This window comes from Mobula hypostoma, chromosome 28, assembly GCF_963921235.1.
Source record: "Mobula hypostoma chromosome 28, sMobHyp1.1, whole genome shotgun sequence".
Lineage (NCBI taxonomy): Eukaryota > Metazoa > Chordata > Chondrichthyes > Myliobatiformes > Myliobatidae > Mobula > Mobula hypostoma.
Genome location: NC_086124.1, coordinates 29,041,335 through 29,062,858, shown reverse-complemented (window position 1 = coordinate 29,062,858; position 21,524 = coordinate 29,041,335). Strand labels below are relative to the sequence as shown.

Below are 21,524 nucleotides of genomic sequence, written 5' to 3'. Positions count from 1 at the left end.
TACAGGGAGGCTGTGGAGGGTAGAGACGGGGTTCACCAGGACACTGCCCAGATTAGGAAGCATGAGCTCTCAGGAGAGGCTGGATAAACTTGGGTAATATACACAAAATGCTGAGGGAAATCAGCAGGTCAGACGGCTTCTACAGGAGGGGAATAAACTGCTGATGTTATGGGCCGAGACCCTTCATCAGAACTGTTTATTTCTCCCTATTGGTATTGACTGATTGGCTGAGTTCCTCCAGCATTTTGTGTGTGTTGCTCAAGGTTTCTGGCATCTGCAGAATCTCTTGTGTTTATGGACAAACTTGGGTTGTTTTCTTTGGAGCGGCAGAGGTTGAGGGGAGACCTGATAGAAGTTTATGAAATTATGAGAGGCTGAGGTAAGATTCATAGAGCAGTGCAGCACAGAAGCAGACCCTTCAGCCCAGCTAGTCTGTGCCAGCCTCATGTTTGCCTGGTTCCATCTGCCTGCACCCAAACGCATCCAAACTTCTCTTAAATGTTACAATTGAACCAGCTCCTACCACTTCCACTGGCAGCTCATTCCACACTCTCACTACCCTCTGAGTGAAGAAATTCCCTCGCAGATTCCCCTTAAATGTTACTCCTATGGCCCCCCCATTTCTACTCTCACCCAACCTACTTGGGTTTACTCTCTCCGATACACCTCATAATTTTGTATATGTCAATAAGATCTCCCCTCATTCTCCTGTGATCTTTCTTTCTTACATCCTTTGTGTCCTGGGTGAAAGTATCAAATACTGAGGGCTTGATTTAATGGTGGGAGGGGAAAATTTAAAGGAGATTTATGAGGGAAGTTTTTTTTAACATCGGGAGCAGTAGGTGCTTGATATGGGCTACCCGAGGAGGTGGTGGAAGCAGATATGATAGCAATATTTGCGAGGCATCAACGGGTAGCGAGTGGAGAGATAATGGATCAGATGCAGCATGATGTTCAGTTTAAGTTGCCATATTGGTCAAGACGGGAACAATGTAGGCTCTGTTTCGATTATGTATAACTCATTGACCCCACCCGTGCTGTATTTAACCAGGCCTGACACACCGTTGGTGGGGGGAAGCACTCCCAGAGCCAATAGTAAGTGTTTCCAAAACTCCCTTGGCTTTTTTGTTATTCCTCTCCTTGATGTCACTTATTTTCTGCTACTTATCTATTTAATACTGTTTTTCTATTACTGTCTTGTTTTTATCTACCACTTTATTTAATTGCCTGAAAGGAAGCCAAACAGTTTCATTGTAACTATGTATAATGACAATAAAGATCATTCAATTCAATTCAATTCAAAATCCCAACCAAGCGATCACATCCTATCCACGACCCCCGCCCCATCCCATCTTCAAACCTCAGTACTATCGTATGCTTACGGCTTTTCCAACTCCAGAGCTGTCCTGTGCTAGGGCACTGCCTCCTCCACCCCGACCCCTGTCACCCCACCCCACAGGCAGCTAGACTTAAAGAAACCCTCAGTATTAGACCATTGTGCACAATGATTTCTAACCAAAGTATCTTCTGCTGTAGCCAACTGTTCGAAGAGGAAAACAAAGCAGCGAAGGCAGCCCTCCAGGAGATGACCCAGCAACGCTCAGAGATTCAGCAGCCGCCGGAGTTGAGCAGGTAGGAGCCTCAGTCCCCTCGATGAGCGAGTCCGCCAGCCCAACTGTGACTTAATCAGCACACTGAGTACTTTCTCCTACACCTGCCCGATCCTCAGCATGGCACATTGGCTTAGCGGCTATGTTCCCTCTAAGCTGTGCGCGTGTGCGCATGCACACGTTTTTCAACCAGCGCACAAAGGAAATTAATGTGCGCAGAAAAAGTTAGTTACCTAAAATAATGTAGTAATTAATAATTATACTTATTGAAAATAATCTTTTACCTAACTGTTTCTGTTAACTAGTTAGTCAGTTTTTCAAATACCACAATGCACGTCACTAATTTACGTCACCTCACCTTTCCTGTTCCAGTTTGTTCAGCTGCATCACGATGGCAGCCATGTTTGGCAGACAGTGTTCATATCATAAAGTTTACAAAGATCTGTTTCAAATCCTGTAGATGGCTTACTAAGTTTTTATTGAAAAAAATATTGATTCACTATGTCGAATTCAAAAGAAGCGAAGGGTGTGAAGCGCAAAAGAACTGCAAATTTTTAAAAGTTGAATAGCTTAACAAAATAGTAGAAACTGCTACACCGAAAGCTCATGAGGTCATGATCATTCAGCTATGAGAAATATTTATGTATGATTTGGAAACTGGAGTTATCTGTTTGTATTGTCATGATGCGAAAGTTGCTGGAGAATTTGCTAGTGGAAAGAAGTGGGATGACATTTGGAAACTTGACTTTTTGAAGCGTCATTTGGCAAGTAAATCGCATTTGGAAGGTGTACAAAAGCTCAGGCAACAGAACCCGTCATTACCCATTACAGGAGTGCTACGCATGTTACAGTTGAGTGCAGATGAGCGAGAGCGAAAACGATCAAACCCAGAGGTCAGCTTTTGATTTCTCCACAATTGCAAATTATGACTTCACATTTGGCAATGAACAAGTTAATACGTTATGTCTAAAATATCATGATTTTCTAGCTGAAAATACTGTAATAGTTAGACAGTTTAATGATTTCAAATTTTCCGTGCAAGAAAAGATTAAATCCAAACTGATTTCAAACTTTGCTCAAATGGTGGCATTTGTACTTCAAAATGAACAGTTTTGCGCACTTGCACAGTTGATGGATATTGGGGGAACCTTTCTTGCGTCTAGTGCGGACTGTGAGTGAGGTTTTAGCCTAATGAATCCACTCAAAAACAAGCTGAGAAACCACTTAGGTGAATGTCATTTGGATATTTTAATGAGAATCAAAAGCTATCAATTAGATGGAAGTTCTATTAGTCTAGATAGAGTTTACAAAGAACGGGTAAATGCCAAAGACAGGAGAGAGAAAAAATAACTGAGTGACTTAAATATGTATGTTATTTTGTTGTTATTCTGTGCAATTTTATGTCAAATATTTTGTAAACCTACATAAACTGGGCCATGTGTGCATTCAGTGAGCACGTACTTTTGTCACAGGAAAAAAATTTGCACAACGTAAGATTTTTGCGCACACTGACTACTAAAAATTAGAGGGAACATCGTAGAGCTCAGTGCCAGAGACTTGGGTTTAATCCTGACTTTTAGTGCTCTGTATGTGTATGTCTGTATGTATGTACGTGTCTTTGTGTGCATGCCTGTATGTACGTGTCTGTGTGTGTCTCTATGTATGTCTATGCATGTGTTTGTGTGTCTGTGTGCGTGTTTGTGTCTGTGTTTGTCTGTTGTGTCTCTGGATATCTGTGTTTATGTCTGTATCTATGTGTGTGTCTGTGTTTGTTGTGTCTCTGTGTATCTGTGTTTGTGTGTGTGTGTGTGGAGTTTGTACGTTAATTTCTGTATTTGATTTTATTTAGAGATAGAACACAGTAACAGCCCAACGAGCCCATGCCACCCAATTACACTCATGAGACCAATTAACCTACTAACTTGTACGTCTATTAAATGTGGGAAGAAACCAGAGCAGCTGGAGAAAATCCACACAGCCACAGCGAGAATATACAAACTCCTTACAGAGAGTGCCAGGAATCAAACGCAGGTCACTGGCGCTGTGAAGTATTAATGCTATCGTTCCGCCCATTAATGATCTCCCCGTGATCGTGGGGGGTTTCCTGCCACATGCCAACAATATGCGCATGGGCAGGTCATTAGCTGCTGAAACTCGCCCCCAGTGGGCGGGTGAGGGGGTGAAGGGAATGTCAGGAGAATAAAATGGGCTGAGTGTGAACAGCAGGGATTCATTGGGCAAAGGGCCTGTTTAACATTCTCTGACTGCAGGCTGGGTTACTCAATCAGAGAGTCAGATAGGGTCACAGTTACAGATTCCACCAGGGAGATCAAGCAGAAATTATCCTGATGTGAATATCCCCAGGGTGCTCAAGTTTCTTCTGGAGAGTTGAAGGGTCAATTTACCCTAGTGTGAGTGGCTAGTGGAATTGTTCCTCCTACTGATGGTGGGTGCTAGGAGTAAATATGAAAGAGAAGAATTGAACTGCTCAATGGTATATACAGCAATGTGGTCACTAATCCCAGGGGGAGGTTGTCAAAATGTCTAATACTACAAGGTATATGTTTAAGGGAAGAGGGGCAAAGTTCAAAGGGATTTTTTACACAGAGAGTGGTGGGTGCTTGGAATGCACTGCCAGGGATGATGGTGAAGGCAAATACAATAAAGGCATTTAAGAGGCTCTTAGATAGGCACTCGGATGTGCAGAGAATGGAGAGCTTAGAACATTGTGCAGACAGAAAGAATGCGGAGTCGTCAGCTTAATTAGTTCCTCTGTATGGCCTGATCTTATGCTGCACTGGTCTATGACAGCAAAACACTCAGTGTGGTCACAGGAAGGATGTGCAAACTCCTTATACACATACACCATCTCTCTCTCACACACATTCTCGATCTCTCATCTTTTATCTCTCGCTCACACTCTCATTTACCGTCTCTCTCACACACTCTTTTTCACACACACACACACACACAGATTCTCTCTCACACACACACACACACACACACACACACACACACACACACACACACAATGCCACGGGTCGGAATCGAGCCCAGATCCTCAGAGCTGCGAGACAGGGGCTCTACTTTGCCGGTCTTATGTTGGGGGCACTCCATCACTCTCCACGTAGACAGTTGAGAAGAAGATGTGGAGGGTTACCTTCTTCCTTGGGGTGCAATCTGACTGATACCACAGCAACACGTAAAACCGTCCACTATGGGTTAAGTCTGACCGTGTGATCTTCTCCTGGTGGGCAGGCTTGAGGAGGAGTGGGAGCCCAGGAGGAAGATCCCCACCCTGGCTGGAAAGGACACTGCGGTCACAGGCGATGAGGAAGGTGATCTCCAACAGTCAACAAAGTGATTGGTAGGTCCAAGAAAATGACTGGTAGGTCTCAGGACAGAGCTGGAGAGAGCAAGGGCCCCAGTCAGAGACCTGCCCTTGCTTGTTGTCGTCTTTGGTAATTAGCCAAGACTTACAGTATTTATTCAATAAATTATTGCTGCTTACCAATTTATGGTTGTGGTGTCACTCAGTCCCTGGGCCCCTTGGCCAGGAGAGCAGGTCTGATTCTCTGAGCCCTAGTGTCAGCCAGGCACAGATCAATAGAGAGCACTAAGCCATAGGAAAAGTGATGGGGGTGCAGCCAGAAGTTAGAGAAGAGGACAAAATGGATGAGGCTCCCCATCTGAATCTCTACCCAGTGGGAGCTTCCCCGGGGAATTGGGTGTAGGGAATTTAGAGGAACAGTTCTCTGACTTTTGAGGGGCTCAAATACCAGGACAAGTTTCACAGATGAGTGCAGTGCTCTCTGGAATTTCAAACAAGAAGCTTTCAAAGTACTCAGGGCAAAGAAGGAGGTAAATCCTTCCAACTTAGGATGGTGAATGTCAGATATCCTCCGCCTTAAACGCTAGACCATTGCAATAGATAAATTCCAGGAGCTACAAGAGAAGACAGATGCTGAAATGTGGAGCAGCGAACAATCTTCTGCAGGATCTCAGCGAGTCGAGTAACACCCATAGGAGGGAACGAATTGGCAACCTTTCAGATCAAAACCTAAACTGTCGACAATTCCTTTCCCTTCCACAGATGCTACTTGACCCGCTGAGTCCCTCCAACAGTGTTAAGTGAATTTTCCAATGATTGGAGGATTGCAGGTTGCTGTGAACTGGGGAAACAGGGGGGTTGGGGCCTGGTGTAGATCAGCCTTGATTGAACTAAATGTGGGGCAGGATCGAGGGGATATTTGTTGCCTCCTCCTGGATTCAGTCGCGACCTCTGGCACTGTCTGCGTGCAGAGTTTGCATAATCTCCCTGTAACTGCATGAGTCATACAGTATGGAAACAGGTCCCACCTGCCCGCACTGGGTTTATCGCCCATAGTTGGAGTCGCAAAGTTAAAGGCGAGAAATTTGGAAGCCCCTTTTACGTGCAGAGAGAGGGAGTAGTTTGAACTCTCAATAACAGGTACACTGCTTTGATGGGGATGGAGAAGGGGATTTACCAGGAATAAGTTGGTGTACAGGTAGATGAGACATGTAGAGAGACATGTGTAGTGAGGAAGGATAGGAAGTTGATAAAACAAAATTGCAGTCAGTGGAATGGGTTGAAGTTTGAATGCAAGAATGATCTGGAACAAGGGTGATGAACTTAGACCAGGGACAGTACAAAAGTTGTGGCCATCATGGAGATTTGGCTGTCACAAGGTTAGGAATAGCTATTGGTTGCTCCAGGGTACTGATGTTTCAAAAGGGACAGGATGGCAGAGTGTCATTGCTAACCAGGGACAGTATCACAGCTGCAGAACAGGAGGACACCATGGAGGGATTGTCTACTGGGTTACTGTGGGTGGGAGTCAGAAACAGGAAGGGAGCAATTACTCAACTTGGAGCATTCTATAGACACCCCCCCCCCCCATAGCAACAGTCACTGTAGACATGGTTTTACCTGTAGTTCCACTGGTCAACACATTTGAGTCTATGTCTGCAGTTCCACAGTAGACTAGGTGAACAGCATCAGAACATACTGGCAAAGTGAACAAGGGAGTAATATCATTCGAAAACCGACGCAGTGCAGGCCCATGTTCCAGGCTCAGAGTGGGAAAGCAGTGCCTAAACTTCAAACAAACTGCACCAACAAAGAGGAGGAACCACTTTCAAGGTCTCTATAACTCATGTTCTCAATATTTATTTATTTATTTGTTTGTTTGTTTGTTTTCCTTTTTGAATTTGCACAACTTGTCATCTTTTGGACATTGTTTATCTGTTTTTGTGTGCAGTTTTTCATTGATTCAATTGTGTTTCTTTGCATCTACTGTGAATGCCCACAAGAAAATGAATATCAAAGTAGTGTGCGGTGACATATGTAAACTTTGATGATAAATTTACTTTGAACTTTGAGCATGTGTGAAATAAAACTAGTCTTTCTATTTCCCCTCAAAGTGTTCTGAGAAAGCAGTCTGGAGTACCCCTTGCCAATGAAAGATACCTAAGTGAACCTTGTCATCATCTTGCTGCCTACCATAGGAATAACACATGGCACCTTAGCGCATTCAGTTTCATGCCCAGACTTTAGAGATCAGACAAGCTGGGCTCCTTCTCCCTGGACTGGAGGAGGCTGAGGGGGTGACCTGATAGAGGCATGGATAGGAGTAGACAGAATCTTTTCCCCATGCTAGGGGTATCAAGAAGCAAGAGAGGACGTAGATTTAAAACCGTAAAAACATAACCATCATGGTTGATTTGTTATCCCTCTCAACTTCATTCTCCTGTCTTCTTCCCATAACTTTTGATGCCCTGACTAATCAAGAAGTTTGATAGGCTCTTGATTAATAAGGGCTCCAAAGGTATGCCCTTTGAAGGGTAATAAAGGCTGCTTTAAATATACCAATGACTTGGCATCTACAGCTGTCTGTGACAATGAATTCCACAAATTCACCACCCTCAGCTAAAGAAATTCCCCTCATTTCTGTGCTAAAGGGACGTCCTTGTATTCTGAGGCTGTGCTCTCTGGCCCTTGACTCCCTCACTATGGGAAACATCCTGTCCACATCCACTTTCACACTCCAAACCTTTCAATATTTGATAGGTGAGAGGTGTTCTGGGATGTGCTGAAACTGGAGAGTTCAAAGGAGGTTTATGAAAATGATTCCAGGATTAAATTGTTTGTCATGTGAAGAGTGTTTGATGGCTCAGGGCCAGTATTCACTAGAATTCAGAAGAATGAGAGGTGACCTCAATGAAACCTATTGAATAGTGAAAGGGCTTGATAGAGTAGATGTGGAGAGGATGTTTCCCCTGGTGAGAGAGTCTAAGACCAGCCTGAGAATAGAGGGGCATCCTCTTAAAGTGGAGATTAGGAGGAATTTCTTTATCCAGGTGGCTGTGGAGGACAAGTCTTTATGTATATATAAGGCAGAAGCTGATAGATTCTTGATTGGTTAGAGCATGAAGGGATATGGGGAGAAGGCAGGAGATTAGGGCTGAGAGGAAAATTGAATCAGCCATGGTGAAATGGTGGAGCAGACTCAATGGACCAAATGGCCTAATGCTCCTATATCTTATGGTAATTAAGTTGTGGATAGCATAATTATAGATGAACTAAAATGAGAACCAGTCTGCAGGAAATTAAACTTGGATACAATCTAACTCCCACCTTGTATTTTGTGACCTGTGACACAATCATGGTTGTGAGACATTCTGATTCTGTCCCACTGAAGATAATAGATAATAGAATGGTAGAACAGATTTGATGGGCTGAATAGCCTAAATGTTCCTGCTATTAGCTAATTGTTAAAGGTGTATCCATGCCACTTAAAGCACAATTCGGGTCTGTTTTTCCACTTAACCTTGTTAGTTGTATGTATACTCATGGAGCCATCCCTCAATGCTGTAACAAAAGGGGTATATTTCAGGTGACAGCATGGAGTTACTTCTCTACCAAAGAATATGTAAGGTACTCCTTCCCTCCACTATCCTGCAGGTATGGCACTTGCTTAGTATCTCCAATCAGGGTCATGTGAAGCCATAGGAGTAGCTGGTCCATATCACAAGTCCTGGTTATGTAACAACTGATGCCAGGCAGCCATTCTCTGAAGAGTATTGGCTGGGATCACCTGTCTTGTAAAGACACTGCCCAGAAGAAGGCAATGGCAAACCACTTCTGTAGAAAAATTTGCCAAGAACATTCATGGTCATCGAAAGACAATGATCGCCCAGATCATATGACATGGCACCAAATGAACAATATTTTGAGTGTCTGGCTTTTGAATAATCAAATATGCTAAGAATATTCACATGCTAGTTGGGATATGCTACCATTATAAATATGTAATTATGTAAATTTACCTGAGCATATTCCAAATGTTAAAGGAACTAATTGTTTATCGTCAGCTTCGTGTTGAAGAGGCATTGTGTCAGGAGAGTGAGTTTCCCTTGGATTCTCCCTCTTGGAGGCTTGCTGTGTGAATAACTGTCCCAGTCATGGCTTGCATGTGATTCAGTTTCCGTTGGTTACAACAACAGGGAGGCGGTTTATAGGAGATCTGAGGGGTAAGTTCTGTTGATGTCTGGAAGGTGCTGCCAGAGGAGCTGGTGCGATCAATAAGAGATTTATTTACACTTAAATAGACAGGAATTAGAAGGATACAGTCCCAATGTGGGCAAATGGACAATGAAGCTGGCACGTATGTAGTGGGTGCTGTACACAAGGTTGGCACCTGCCCATGAAGAGAATGGGGTATGGATTCAAAAAGGCAGATGCAGAGATCAGCGGCAAGAAGGTGGCAGGGTATCTCAGACCTAAACTGGACCAAGGGGCGGATCACACCACATAAACCCCAGCCATCCATCTTCTAATTAGTGAATCCAACTCCTGCTCTCACCGGGTGAAAAGCAGATCCAAGGAAATGAGCACTTCCTGCCCCTCTCATACTCCTACAGCCCCGAGTTAAACCAGTCCAAGGAAAACAAGACAGTTCCACTGATCTCCCGTCTGTAATCCTCGGAGGCCGGCTACTTCGGCAGTGAACAAGTGTTTTTAACAGTCACTACTCTGATCCCAGAGAGCTGTGCCCTGCAGTAGACACCTCTGCCTCCCCAACAGAGGGGATATTGTTGGCAGAGAGTACAAGACGTCTCAGTAGTCTCGATAAGACTACAGCGGAGGAGTACTGTGGCTAGCTCTGGTCTTCCTGCCCAAGGACGGACAGACCTTCAACAGAAAATCTTCCTCCTCCCCCCCGCCCACACACACACAGCTCCCACAGGTGAGGAGAGGTTGAGTAAATCGAGGCATGATAATAAATGTGCCGGAAGGGCTCAGCTTCTGTTGGGGAGAGGAGTGATAAGGACAGTCCAGGTTCCAGGACAAGACTTGGTAGAGTTGTGCAAGAATCTAATGATATGAATGGACAGGCAAAGACTTTCTCCCAGGGTGGAAATACAAAGGGGCCTAATTTTAAGGTGACTAGAAGATCGTATGGTTGCGGGGGGGGGGGTGGGGGATGATATCAGAGATAGTTTTTTTAAACATGTAAGACACACTGCCACATGAGATAGTAGAGACAGATACATTAGAGACGTTTAAGTGATTCAAACAGGCAGATGGATGAAACAAAAAAATGGAGGATTATGTAGGAGGGAAGGTTAGATTGATCTTATGAAAAGATCAGGAGAACATCATGGGCCGAAGGGCCTGTACTGAGCAGTAGTGTACTTGTTCTGTGAGACCCTGCATCAGGGCTGATAGTGGAGAGGGAGCTGGTTAGTATAAAGAGGAGAGGGAGGTGAAAGGCCAGACAAGGGCTGGTAGGCCAGGGGAGGGAAGGAATTGGGAGACGGAGGCAGACAAAGGTGCCACAACCACAGATTCGGCAGCACAGTAGATACGGCAATTACGCTTGTGAATATGCACGTGTCAGCTAATTATTATTTCATTGTGATAGTATTTAACTCCATACTTGTCATCATAGTGCTTGTCAAGACTTGGACACAGCAACACTTCGCTGCCTGTTTGCATTCCGCCTTGTCTAAGAAATTGGACTGTCGGATCAACTGACTCTGAAGACTAGCAGTATTCATTTTATTCTTAGTTGTTCTTTTCAGCCGCAGTGTAGGCTTCATTTTCCATTTGAGAGTTTTAGTTAACGGCCCTGTTTGGCCTAGTGTTTATTGTTTTCTTTTCCTTTTAACACTGTTTGCATTGAAGTCTATGAACTATCGACCTGCTTCAGTGTCTCTCACTCTGCAGTTGGACCATATTCAAACTGGGGGTGACTAAAGAAATTGCTTAAGGGCAGGAGAGGGAAGAGAGCAGGTGGACACTGTAAAACAGGAGCATGAAGGGTATCTGAATAAACCGAGGTCACACTCTCCAGCATTTCGAACACCATAAGACACAACAGCAGAGTTAGGCCGATCAAGTCTGCTCCGCCATTCCATTAATTCTTATTTATTGTTCCTCTCAACCTCATTCTCCTATCTTCTCTCCGTAACCTTTGACACCCTGACTAATCACAAATCAATCAATCTCTGCTTTAAATATACCATGACTCGGCCCCCACTACTGTCTGTGGCAATGAATTACTGTGTTCCTAGATTCCCCCACTCTCCATGTCCACTCAATCTAGGCCTTTCAATATTTGATAAGTTTCAGTGAGATCTCCCTCATTCTTGCAAGTACAGGCTCAAAGCCATCAAATGCTCCTCATACATTAACCCTTTCATTCCCAGGATCATTCTCATACACCTCCTCTGGACCCTCTCCAATGCCAGCCCATCCTTTCTCAGATAAGGGGTCCAAAACTATACTCACAATACTCCAAGTGCAATCTGACCAAGGTCTAGGCATCACATCCTATTCTAGTCCACTTGAAATGAATTTGCCAATCCTCACCCCACTTATGATTAAATTAGCTTTATTTGTCACACATACATCCAAACATGGTGAAATGTGCTGTTTGCCCCAGCTGCCAACACATTTCGAAGATGGTGCTGGAGGGCAGCCCACAAAGTGCCACCATGCTTCCAGCACCAACATAGCATGCTTTCACCTCATCTATGCTCCTTTATCAGCAAGGTGGTAAATTGGGCCCTAGTCTTGATGACTAGTAGAGCAGCTGAGGGACAGAATGGCCTCTGCCCACCCTTGATATTCTCACACACATCGCAAACCCATATGCAATTAAGTGTGAGGAGGCAAGTAAAGAGGGCAGGGCCATTTGAAGGGTTCCAAACTAGCTGATAATATCAGATCTCCTCTCTCTCTCTCCCCACCACACCCAGGTATTTTAAACCACGTGGGGGATGATCACAGTGGGGCACTCCCAACATATGAGACAGACAATAATAAACCTATCCCCTCATCTAAACTCAGTGGCCATTTTATTAGGTACATCAGCTCATTAATGCATTCATCAGCAGAATGGGGAAGAACCAACTTTGTTGGTGCCAGAGAGGGTGTTTTGAGTATCTCAGAAACTGCTGATTTCTTGGGATTTTCTTGCATGAGTCTCTAGAGTTTATAGAGAATGGTGTGAAAAACAAGCAAAAGTAACTTCCAGTGAGCAGCAGTTCTGTGGGTGAAAATGCCTTGTTAATGAGAGAGGTCAGAGGAGAATGGCCAGACTGCTTCAAGCTGACAATAACTGAAAAACCCACCCGTTACAACAGTGGTGTGTAGAAGAGTGTCTCTGAACATGTCAAACCTTGAAGAGGATGGGCTACAGCGGCAGAAGACCACACGGGGTTCCACTCCGGTAGCCACTCCTGCATCTTATAAAGTGGCCACTGTGTAAATTGCCACAACCCTAGAAGGGTACGGCGTCTAAGAACAGGGTTACAATTCCCTTCTGTGTGTGAGCGTGAGTGTGGTGTAAGTATAATAAGAGCCAGCCAAGCAGTTTGAGTTCAAATCCATCATTCTATTCCGGGGCACATCAGTGTTAATTAACATAGGTACAGTGTACAGAAGATTTTCAATAAACTTCAGTTTTCTTCCTCAGTAAACGCTGTTCTGTACAGCATAAAATTCACTCGTATTTATATAACTAAGGGCTGAAACCTTTTCCACCCCAACCCCACTGCAAGTAATGGTTTGGCTAAACAACTGCAAAGAGTCTTCCTCGCAATTGAACAAAAAATGCACACAGAGTAAAACAGCTCCAAAAAAGTTACAGCAATTGCTAAAGCTACAATACTAACTTTCCTTAAATATTGACTTGCCCTTTCAGATCTTTCTAAAAATAAAATTACCGAGAAATTTTTTCTGCTATCAGTTTTTGCTTTTTTTCCCCGCAAGGGGTGGAGGGAGGGCTGGGAGAGGTTGCAGGAGGGACAGACAAGGCATAGTTTACTGGGTTAAGTAGCCGGGTAAACTCGGAATGCAAGCCAGGCACCCAGGTGAAGCAAGGTCAAAGAAGCCACACAGCATTAGTATAGCAGAGCATGGGGGAGGGGGTTCCTCTCGATTTCACAGGGTGTTGTTTCAGCCTGAGCAAGAGAATCAGTCACACAAGCAGAAAGAGAAGGACACACATACAGAAACAGATGCACATTCAGAAAGAGAGACACGCTCAGAGAGAGACACGCGCAGAAAGGCCACACACACAGACACATTCAGAAAGATACACACAGAGAAACAGACACCCAGAAAGACAAACAGACAGAAACAGACAGACACACTCAGGGAAATACAGACAGGACATGTATACACACACATACACATGTCCAGACACACACCCCACACACACACGTGCTGGGCCAGGCTCCTGTCTAAAAAGTAGTACCATTCTATATCCACACTGTTCACTACCGAAGAATGGGGCTTAGGGTTTTAACAGTTTAACATCCTGGTGGTCACTGGTCACAGGTAGTGAGACTTGTTCCCTCAGACATAATTACAAATTCTTCACCAGTCTACACCTGCACAGGTGCAGTGTAATGGTTGGGCTTCTACTTCAGATGCTCAAGCACCTGGCAGAGTGGTTCCAACCTCACAATACTGACCGTGGAGTTCAATGCAAGTCAATAAATAGGTCCTATGGCGAGGGTAAAGAGAACAGATTTCCTTCCACCATCCTCTGCCCTTGGTTTAAAGCTCGCTTTATTTCGAATCCTTTCGGAGCACCCTAGAAATAGCAATCAACCTGGGGTAATTTTAACCACAATTCTGCAACGCACACAAATTGCAGGTGGGGCGGCACCTATGAAGAGATGAAGGATCTTGGGCCAAAAAACTGACTGCTCATTTCCCTCCATAGATGCTGTCCAACCTGCTGAGTTCCTCTAGCATTTTGTGTGCTCAAGGTTCCCAACAGCTGCAGAATCCCTTGTGACTGATGTATGTCGTGGTTACTTCTGTCATGTGTAGTTGAGGCAGACGGCACAGAAACAAGTCCTTCGGCCCAACTCATCCATGCCAGCCATGTTGCCTTGTGAACTAGTCCCATGTGCCCGTGTTTGGCCAACTGCCCTCTAAACCTCACCCATCCACTCTCTTATTGAGACAGCTTTCAAATGTTGCCAACATGGCTGGCTCGGCCACTATTTCAGGCAGCTCATTTCAAATAAGCACCACCGGTTGCGTGAAGAAGCTGCCCCTGATGTTCCTTTTAAATCTCTTACCTCTGACCTTAAACCTATGCCCTCTGGTTTTTAGTGCCCCCCTCCCTGAGAAAGATTACATTAAACGTGATTAAGGACTCCCCTTCCCCCTGGTGTCCACTCTCCTCTCCTGTCAGATTCCTCCTTCTGGCCTTTACTTTTCCTACCCACCTGGCTTCACCTATCTATCACCTTCTAGCTAGCCTCCTTCCATTCCCCCCACCTTTTTATTCTGGTGTCCTCCCCCCTCCTTCTCAGTCCTGAAGAAGTGTCTCAGCCCGAAACGTCGACTGTTTACTCATTTATGATTTCCTCCAGCATTTCTGTATGTTTTTAGCATGTTACCATAACCTTAAGACATAGGAACAGAATTAGGCCATTGGCCTATCACATCTGCTCTGCCAATCCATCATGGCTGATCTATTATCCCTCTCAACCCCATTCTCCTGACCTCTCCCTGTAACCTTTGATGCACCCACCAATCAAGAACCTATCAACCTCCACTTTGTGTATGTTACAAAAGACTATCTTTAGTTGTCACAAACTGAGAAAGGCCTCGTCTACATCAATGACCAACACAGACCGAGGGGGTAGTGGGGGGGAAGCCTGTAAACGAGGCCTTTCTGGCACCAACATAGCATAGCCACAGCTTCATTAACCCTAATCCGCAAGTCTTTGGACTGTGGGAGGAAACCAGAGCACCCCGAGGAAACCCATGCAGCTACAGGGAGAACACACAAACTCGGCAGCAGTGGGAATGGAACCCAGATCACTGATTGCTCTAAAGCATTGTACTCGCTGCTACACTATCGACGGCTTGTCGTGTCTCATTGCTTGCCTTCTCAAAGTGCACAAACAACCAATTTCACGACACTCAGCACTGTTCAAAAGCCTTAGGTGTGTATATACGTACAGCTCCGGTGCCTAAGACTTTTGCACTGTACTGTACTAATTTTATGTATTACTCTGTACATCTGCCAAAAAATAAATTTCATGACATATGTGAGTGATGATAAACCTGATTCTGATGTGGGTCTCTATTGTGGAGTGAGAGTGGGAAGGGGGAAGGGAGAGGGGAGGGAGGGGGAAGTACCAGAGAGACATTTCTGCAAAGATCAATAAACCAATTGTTTGGAATTAAATGAACTTGCCTGGTGTCTCAGGGCTGGGTGTGTCTGTAGCGACGTTACTCTCGCCCTGACACTCCTTCGCTGCCACTTCCCTTGCCATTTCTCCATCCAGGTTTACAAGCTAGCTCTCCACGTTGACAAATACAGTACTGTGCACCCTAGCTATATATATTTGCCTAACCTTTTTGCACAGTACTGTATGCCAGTGATAATAAACAATCCTGATTCCCCTCACAGTTATAGGGATTAAATTACAGTCGCTACTGCTCCTTCAGATTTTCCATCTGATTGGTATCCTACTTTCCCACCGATTCGCAAACCCAATTTCTTATCACCGGCAGAGGTGGCCTTTCAGATCATTAGTCCAATGCCTGTCCCCTTAAATAGTGGGGAAAAATAAATTTAAATGTATACTCAGTGGCCACTTTATTAGGTACTCCTGTTCTTTAATGCAAATATCTAATCAGCCAATCACGTGGCAGCAACTCAATGCATCAAAGCATACCAATATGGTCACGAGGTTCAGTTGTTCAGAACAAATGTCAGAATGGGGGAAGAAATGTGATCTAAGTGATTTTGACCGTGTAATGATTGTTGGTGCCAGACAGGGTGGTTTTAGTACCTCAGAAACTGCTGATTTCCTGGGATTTTCATGCACAACAGTTTACAGAGATGGGGCGAAAAACAGAAAGATATACAGTGAGCAGCAGTTCTCTGGGTGAAAACATCTTGTTAATGAGAGAGCTCAGAGGGGAATGGCCAGACTGCTTCAAGCTGACAGGAAGGTGCTAGTACCTGAAATAACCATTTGTTACAACAGTGGTGTGCAGAAAATCATCTCTGAACGCACAACACATTGAACCTTGAAGTGGATGGGCTCCAGCAACAGAAGACCACGGACATACACTCAGTGGCCACTTTATGCAGTCCAGGAAGTAGCCTCATAAAGTGGTGACTGAGCTGTGCAGTTCATGTTCAGTTAACCTACAATTAAGTTTGGGTTAATTTATGCACTGTGCTGCTACTGCAACACAGCTCGTGCTACGTGACATTTAAACCCTGAGAATGCGGGACTGTGACGACAAACTTGCACTAAAGTGGTTCTGTTTTTACAGCCCGAGGACAGGGTTGCCAAACAGGATCTCCTTCCTCTGCACACATCAACCATCCTCGTACTATTTGTTGAGCTGCTTTCAATAACTTTCTCAATAATAAATTGCTATGTGACTGATTCCAGCACAGCTGATCCACTGCTCCCAGCTTCCTTCTCTCTCTCTCTCTCTCTTTCTCAATTCATTTTCCAGAATCTGGAAGAGGACGATTCCTTCACCACCTCCACAGGACCCACGGCCTGGCAGTTTATTGCCTTTCAGCCCCAGTTCAAGATTCAAGATTGTTTAATGTGATTTCCAGTACGCAAGTGTAAAGGGGAAAAAAGTGTTGCTGGAACTCAGCAGGTCAGGCAGCGTCTATGGAGACGAGTAAACAGTAAACAGTCGACGTTTGGGGACAAGACCCTTCATCAGGATTTTACCCAGTACAGCGTCACCCTGTGGCTTTCCACGACTCTCAACTGGGACCCTGTGAAGTGACAAAACTTTCTGCACGGACACAAAATGCTTTCCCCTTATTCCACCTCCCCCCTCCGCCCAATATAATCCAGCTTGTCCTCAGTCTGAAACCTTAGCTAATCCTTTCAAATTTTCATAAATTTCTCACTGATTCCTAAATTCTACCTCCCCGTCCCTTCTTGGCCATATCATTTCTGATCTTTTCCCAAACTTATATAATAACATCTTTTCTTACAATCAAATGCTACCTATAATTTTCTCCAAACTACCTATAATTTTGTGAATAGTCACACCAGAATATGTCTTGTTTTTTTTTTGTTTTTAACCAAAGGTATATATTACTTGGGGTGGTGGGGTGGAGATACGTCTCTACCAAAGGAGGTGTAAGGTGCCCCTTCCCTCTGCTAGCCTGCAGGTCACCCTTGGGCGAGGTGTAGCACCTGCTGAGCCCCCCGATCAGGGTCACGTGAGGCCATGGGAGTGGGTGGTGGATACTCTGGTGGTTAATGGGTTAAATCCTATGCCACTCGTTAGTCACTCCACACTGGAGGGTGGATAAAGTTCAGCCGGATAGCCTGCAAGCTGCTGTGCGCGAGTTCTCTCTGCACTGTCCCTCAGTGACCAACACAACAGTGGACGGTCATACGAGCAGCCGGCACACATCACAAGTCCTGGTTACGCGACCACTGACGCCAGGCAGGCAATCACTGAAGAGTATCGATAATGGCTGGGGGGGGGGGGGTCACCTGTCTGGTAAAGACACTGCCCAGAAGAAGGCAATAGCAAAACAGTTCTGTAGAAAAAATTCTACCAAGAACAATCATAGTCATGGAAAGACCATGATCGCCCACGTCATACAACACGGCGCACTACAAGCGAACGTTTTATTACATTAACAGACAGCAGCCTGCCCAGGTTGAAGGGCATGCATTACAAGGAGAGGGCGGACTAACTGTCGGGGGGCGGAGGGGTGTTGCAGGCTGTTTTCGCAGAGCAGCAGAGGCCGAGGGTAGATTTTAACAGAGGTTTATATAATTACATGAGGCATAGATGAAGTAGGCAGCCGATATCTTTTTCCCAGGCTCAAAATGTCTAGAATTGGGGTGCGCGTCTGTAAGGTGAGAAAGAAGATGTGCGGGGTGAGTAATTTTAGAGAGAGCAGTGGGTTCCTGAAACATGCTGCCAGAGGCAGGCACAAGAGACATTTAGATGGGCAAGTGAAACAACAGAGAGGGGAGGGATATGGTCCATGTGCAATTAGATTAACAAGCTTGTCACAGTATGGTGGACCAGGTGGCCTGCCCTGTGCTGTGAGGTGTCTTGCTCCAATACTAAATGACGTTCAATGATAAGAACTCGGGCTAGACGTGAGGAAAGGGTTTTAACAAGGATCTGAGGGGCAGGGGTTCTATAGATGGGCAAAACTGCCTGCAGGGGCACAATGGGCCAAATGGCCTGTTTCCGTGCCAGGAGGCTGATACGACATATTAATTCTTAAACATTTAACCATTGCTTTTAGGTTGGCGAATCTTTGAAATTTATTTCTCCCCATTTGCTTTAACACTCTAGTTTTAGACTGAATCCATTTCAGACCTCATAAAATTCTAAAATTTCAGAAAATTTATTATGATCACTCTTCCCCCACCTCTCTTTAACTCACAGATGATTGACCAACCCTTACTTCATTATACACTAAATGTAATGTCGTTGCTTGTCTATTTTATTTCCGAAATTCCACACAAGCCAGTATTCCACATTATCCCCGTTACACTGAGCATCTGGGACATGCTCTCTTACCGTTGCTGCCATCGGGCAGGAGGTACAGGAGCCTGAAGTTCCACACTCAATGTTTTAGGAACAGCTTCTTCTCCTCCTCCGTCAGATTTCTGAACCCATGAACACTACCTCACTATTCCATTCCTGCACAATCTTTTTATTGTGACTTAAAAGTCGATTTTTAATGCATTGCAAAGCAACTCATTTCACATTGTTTTGTCAGTTATAATAAATCTGATTCTGATTCCCTCGGGATAGTGTACACACTCCAACAAATAACAAAAATAAATCACGTGCAGCCATTCCTGAACTCAGCCCAGACACACACACACTATTGACTTGACAACCAGCACAAAGACATCGAACGCAATCCGGCTGTCAGCCGGCAGGATATCAGGGGAGAGGGCATCAGAGGATCTCGCAATCACCAGTGTCCCCAGAGGTACCACATCCCAGTCAGTAGCCAACCAGGATGGTATATTTGGCACACTCTACCCATTTACAGATCAAAATCCCTCACAATCACTGCTTTGCCCCTGATGACCTGCAGTAAACTACAAAAGTCTTAGGCACATGTAAACAAATTCTGTAAAGCAAAGGTGCTTTCAAAAATAATGAAAAGTTTCTTAAGAAAAGTTTCTTAAAAAGTTACTATAAAGAGCAGTAGCAGTAAAAAAAGAAACAAAGTCAAATCAATATTTGGTGTGACCACCATGTGTCTTTAAAATGGCATCAATTTTCTTAGATTTTATAAAAAAGTTGGGTGTGAGTTCTTCTGGTTGTCTCACTTGCTTCTGCCTCTCCAGGTAATCCCAGACATTCTTGATGATGTTGAGATCAGGTGCCTAAGACTTTTGCACAGAACTGTACCTGTACAATTCCCAGATTTATACTGTGAAGCACCTTATTTCTTCACTGTCTTATATAACTTTTGTGTACCGTTGTCTGAAAGGAAGGGGGCAGAACTTCCCCCGACCACCTTATTCGGGGGTCTGCCCCCTTCCTCTCCAGTCCTGAGGAAGGATCTCGGCCCGAAATGTCAACTCCAGCATTTTGAGTGAGAAGCACCAATGGGGAGATGTCTATGGTCTTATGGAAATGGGCAGAAAATATTTCAGGCCGAGACCTTGCAGCCCAGGTATGAGTTCTCCTATTGACTAATCCGAGTCAGTTACTTAATTACCATGGAGATTACAGGTAACTGGCTAGGTCTAGTTAACTAAAGATCTGATAAGTTATGTGTAACACATTGATAGGAGATAATAGGTTTCACTTTAAATCAAACCAGAAAGATGATTAAACAAAAATAACGGTGAAGGGAATTGGGCCCGCTGTCTCTGTCTCTCATTGCCTTGATTAAATCCCCTTTCCCCTCTGTTTCTGAGCACACACCCCAGCCTTGGGTGGTCTGGTGTCAGGCGTCCTCAGGAGGTACAACAGAAACTACTCCCCCACACCCTTGTCAGCCTATCACTCCTACCCTGTAGCTGTGGCCGTTCTCTCGCTGTGTACGCGACTGCCCTGGACTCTCCCCAGAGGGGGGTCCCGGGCTGTCTCGGCGATCTGTAGCAGATCTAGCACCGTGCGGAAGCGTGCAGTAAAGGCAGTGCCGAGCTTCAGTGGCCAACGCGTGGGCTTACTGGACCTGCACGCACTCACATACATGTAGACACAAAAATCCATCTGCAATCAGACAGATGTACTGCACACAGACAAGCACACACACAGGTGAACTGGCAGGTATGCATCCTTGCAGGCACCACTATGCATGCATAGGCACAGGGATACACGCGTACAAACCTGCACACAATGGTACAGGCACACAACGACATTGACATACAAACCTGCAGACAGCAATACAGGCATACAAACAGGCTCACAACAATACAGGCGTACAAGCCTGCATATAGTAATACAACCTGCACGCAATGGTACAGGTGTACAAACAGGCAGACAACGACACTGACATAAAACCTGCACACAATGTTACAGGTGTACAAACAGACAGACAATAAAGGCGGACTGACCAGTGCACAATGGTACAGGTGTACAAACAGACAGACAATAAAGGCGGACTGACCAGTGCACAACGGTACAGGTGTACACACGCAGACGCACACAAACTGACACAGGCAAGTTTACATACAGAGATGGGCAGGCACACTTACATACACACACACACACACCCCCCCACCAACAGAGAAAGGGCTGACACACCTCCTCAGGAACATTCTCCCCCCCCACACCCACCACCAAGTCCAGGCAGAAGTCTCCCTGGACCCTTTCAAGCAGGAGTAGAGAAGTACCAGCCCCAGGCCCAGCACCCAGCCCTCCTCCTTCCCAAGGTACAATTTCCAGATGGTCCTAACAAACCCTTGGGAATGGGGGGGTGCTGGTCCAGCAGGAAAAGGGGTGAAGGGTGCAACATTTGAGTTATAAGTCCTCGCATTGCCGAATAAATATTAGAGTTCGGTACATGAACTTACTGACTCCCCTCCACCCCCCCATTGAAAGTAACACCCTTCTCACAAAGAGGGAGGGGGAAGATCAGGAGGGAGAGGGATCCCTGACAGCTTGGGATGGAGCGTACAGTGCGGGGAAGAGGGATGAGTGAGGAGGGGCGCAGAGACTGCAATAAAACACTTGGTGCCCCGGGACACTCGAGAGGCGAGGCAAGAGTGCGGGTACCAATTAGTGACCCCCCCGTGCCGCTCCCCCGCTGCCAGTCGTCCAGTCCACGATGATGAAACTCAAACTCATGACCATGAAGATGAAACCCACGGTCGCAAAGCAGAGAGCCTGTGGAGGAGAGTGGGGGGAGAAAGAGAGGA

General features: G+C 45.3%; 2 protein-coding genes across 5 annotated transcripts in view; one reads left to right on the top strand and one right to left on the bottom strand.

Moving 5' to 3' along the window:
* The window catches only part of LOC134339007 (synaptonemal complex central element protein 1-like), a 60,818-nt gene extending 55,463 nt beyond the window's left edge, over positions 1 to 5,355 (top strand). Inside the window, exons 10-11 of the mRNA XM_063035240.1 lie at positions 1,537 to 1,632; positions 4,869 to 5,355. Of these exons, the coding sequence (XP_062891310.1) occupies positions 1,537 to 1,632; positions 4,869 to 4,974 (202 nt within the window). The 3' untranslated portion in view covers positions 4,975 to 5,355. The remainder of the gene's footprint in view (positions 1 to 1,536; positions 1,633 to 4,868) is intronic.
* Positions 5,356 to 12,490: 7,135 nt separating this feature from the next.
* LOC134339005 (sodium-coupled neutral amino acid transporter 3-like) overlaps positions 12,491 to 21,524 on the bottom strand; it is a 58,708-nt gene continuing 49,674 nt past the window's right edge. For all 4 annotated transcript variants that reach the window (XM_063035238.1, XM_063035237.1, XM_063035236.1 and 1 more), the window contains exon 16: positions 12,491 to 21,492. In XM_063035238.1, coding sequence (XP_062891308.1) covers positions 21,385 to 21,492 — 108 coding nt within the window. In that variant the 3' untranslated portion in view covers positions 12,491 to 21,384. The remainder of the gene's footprint in view (positions 21,493 to 21,524) is intronic.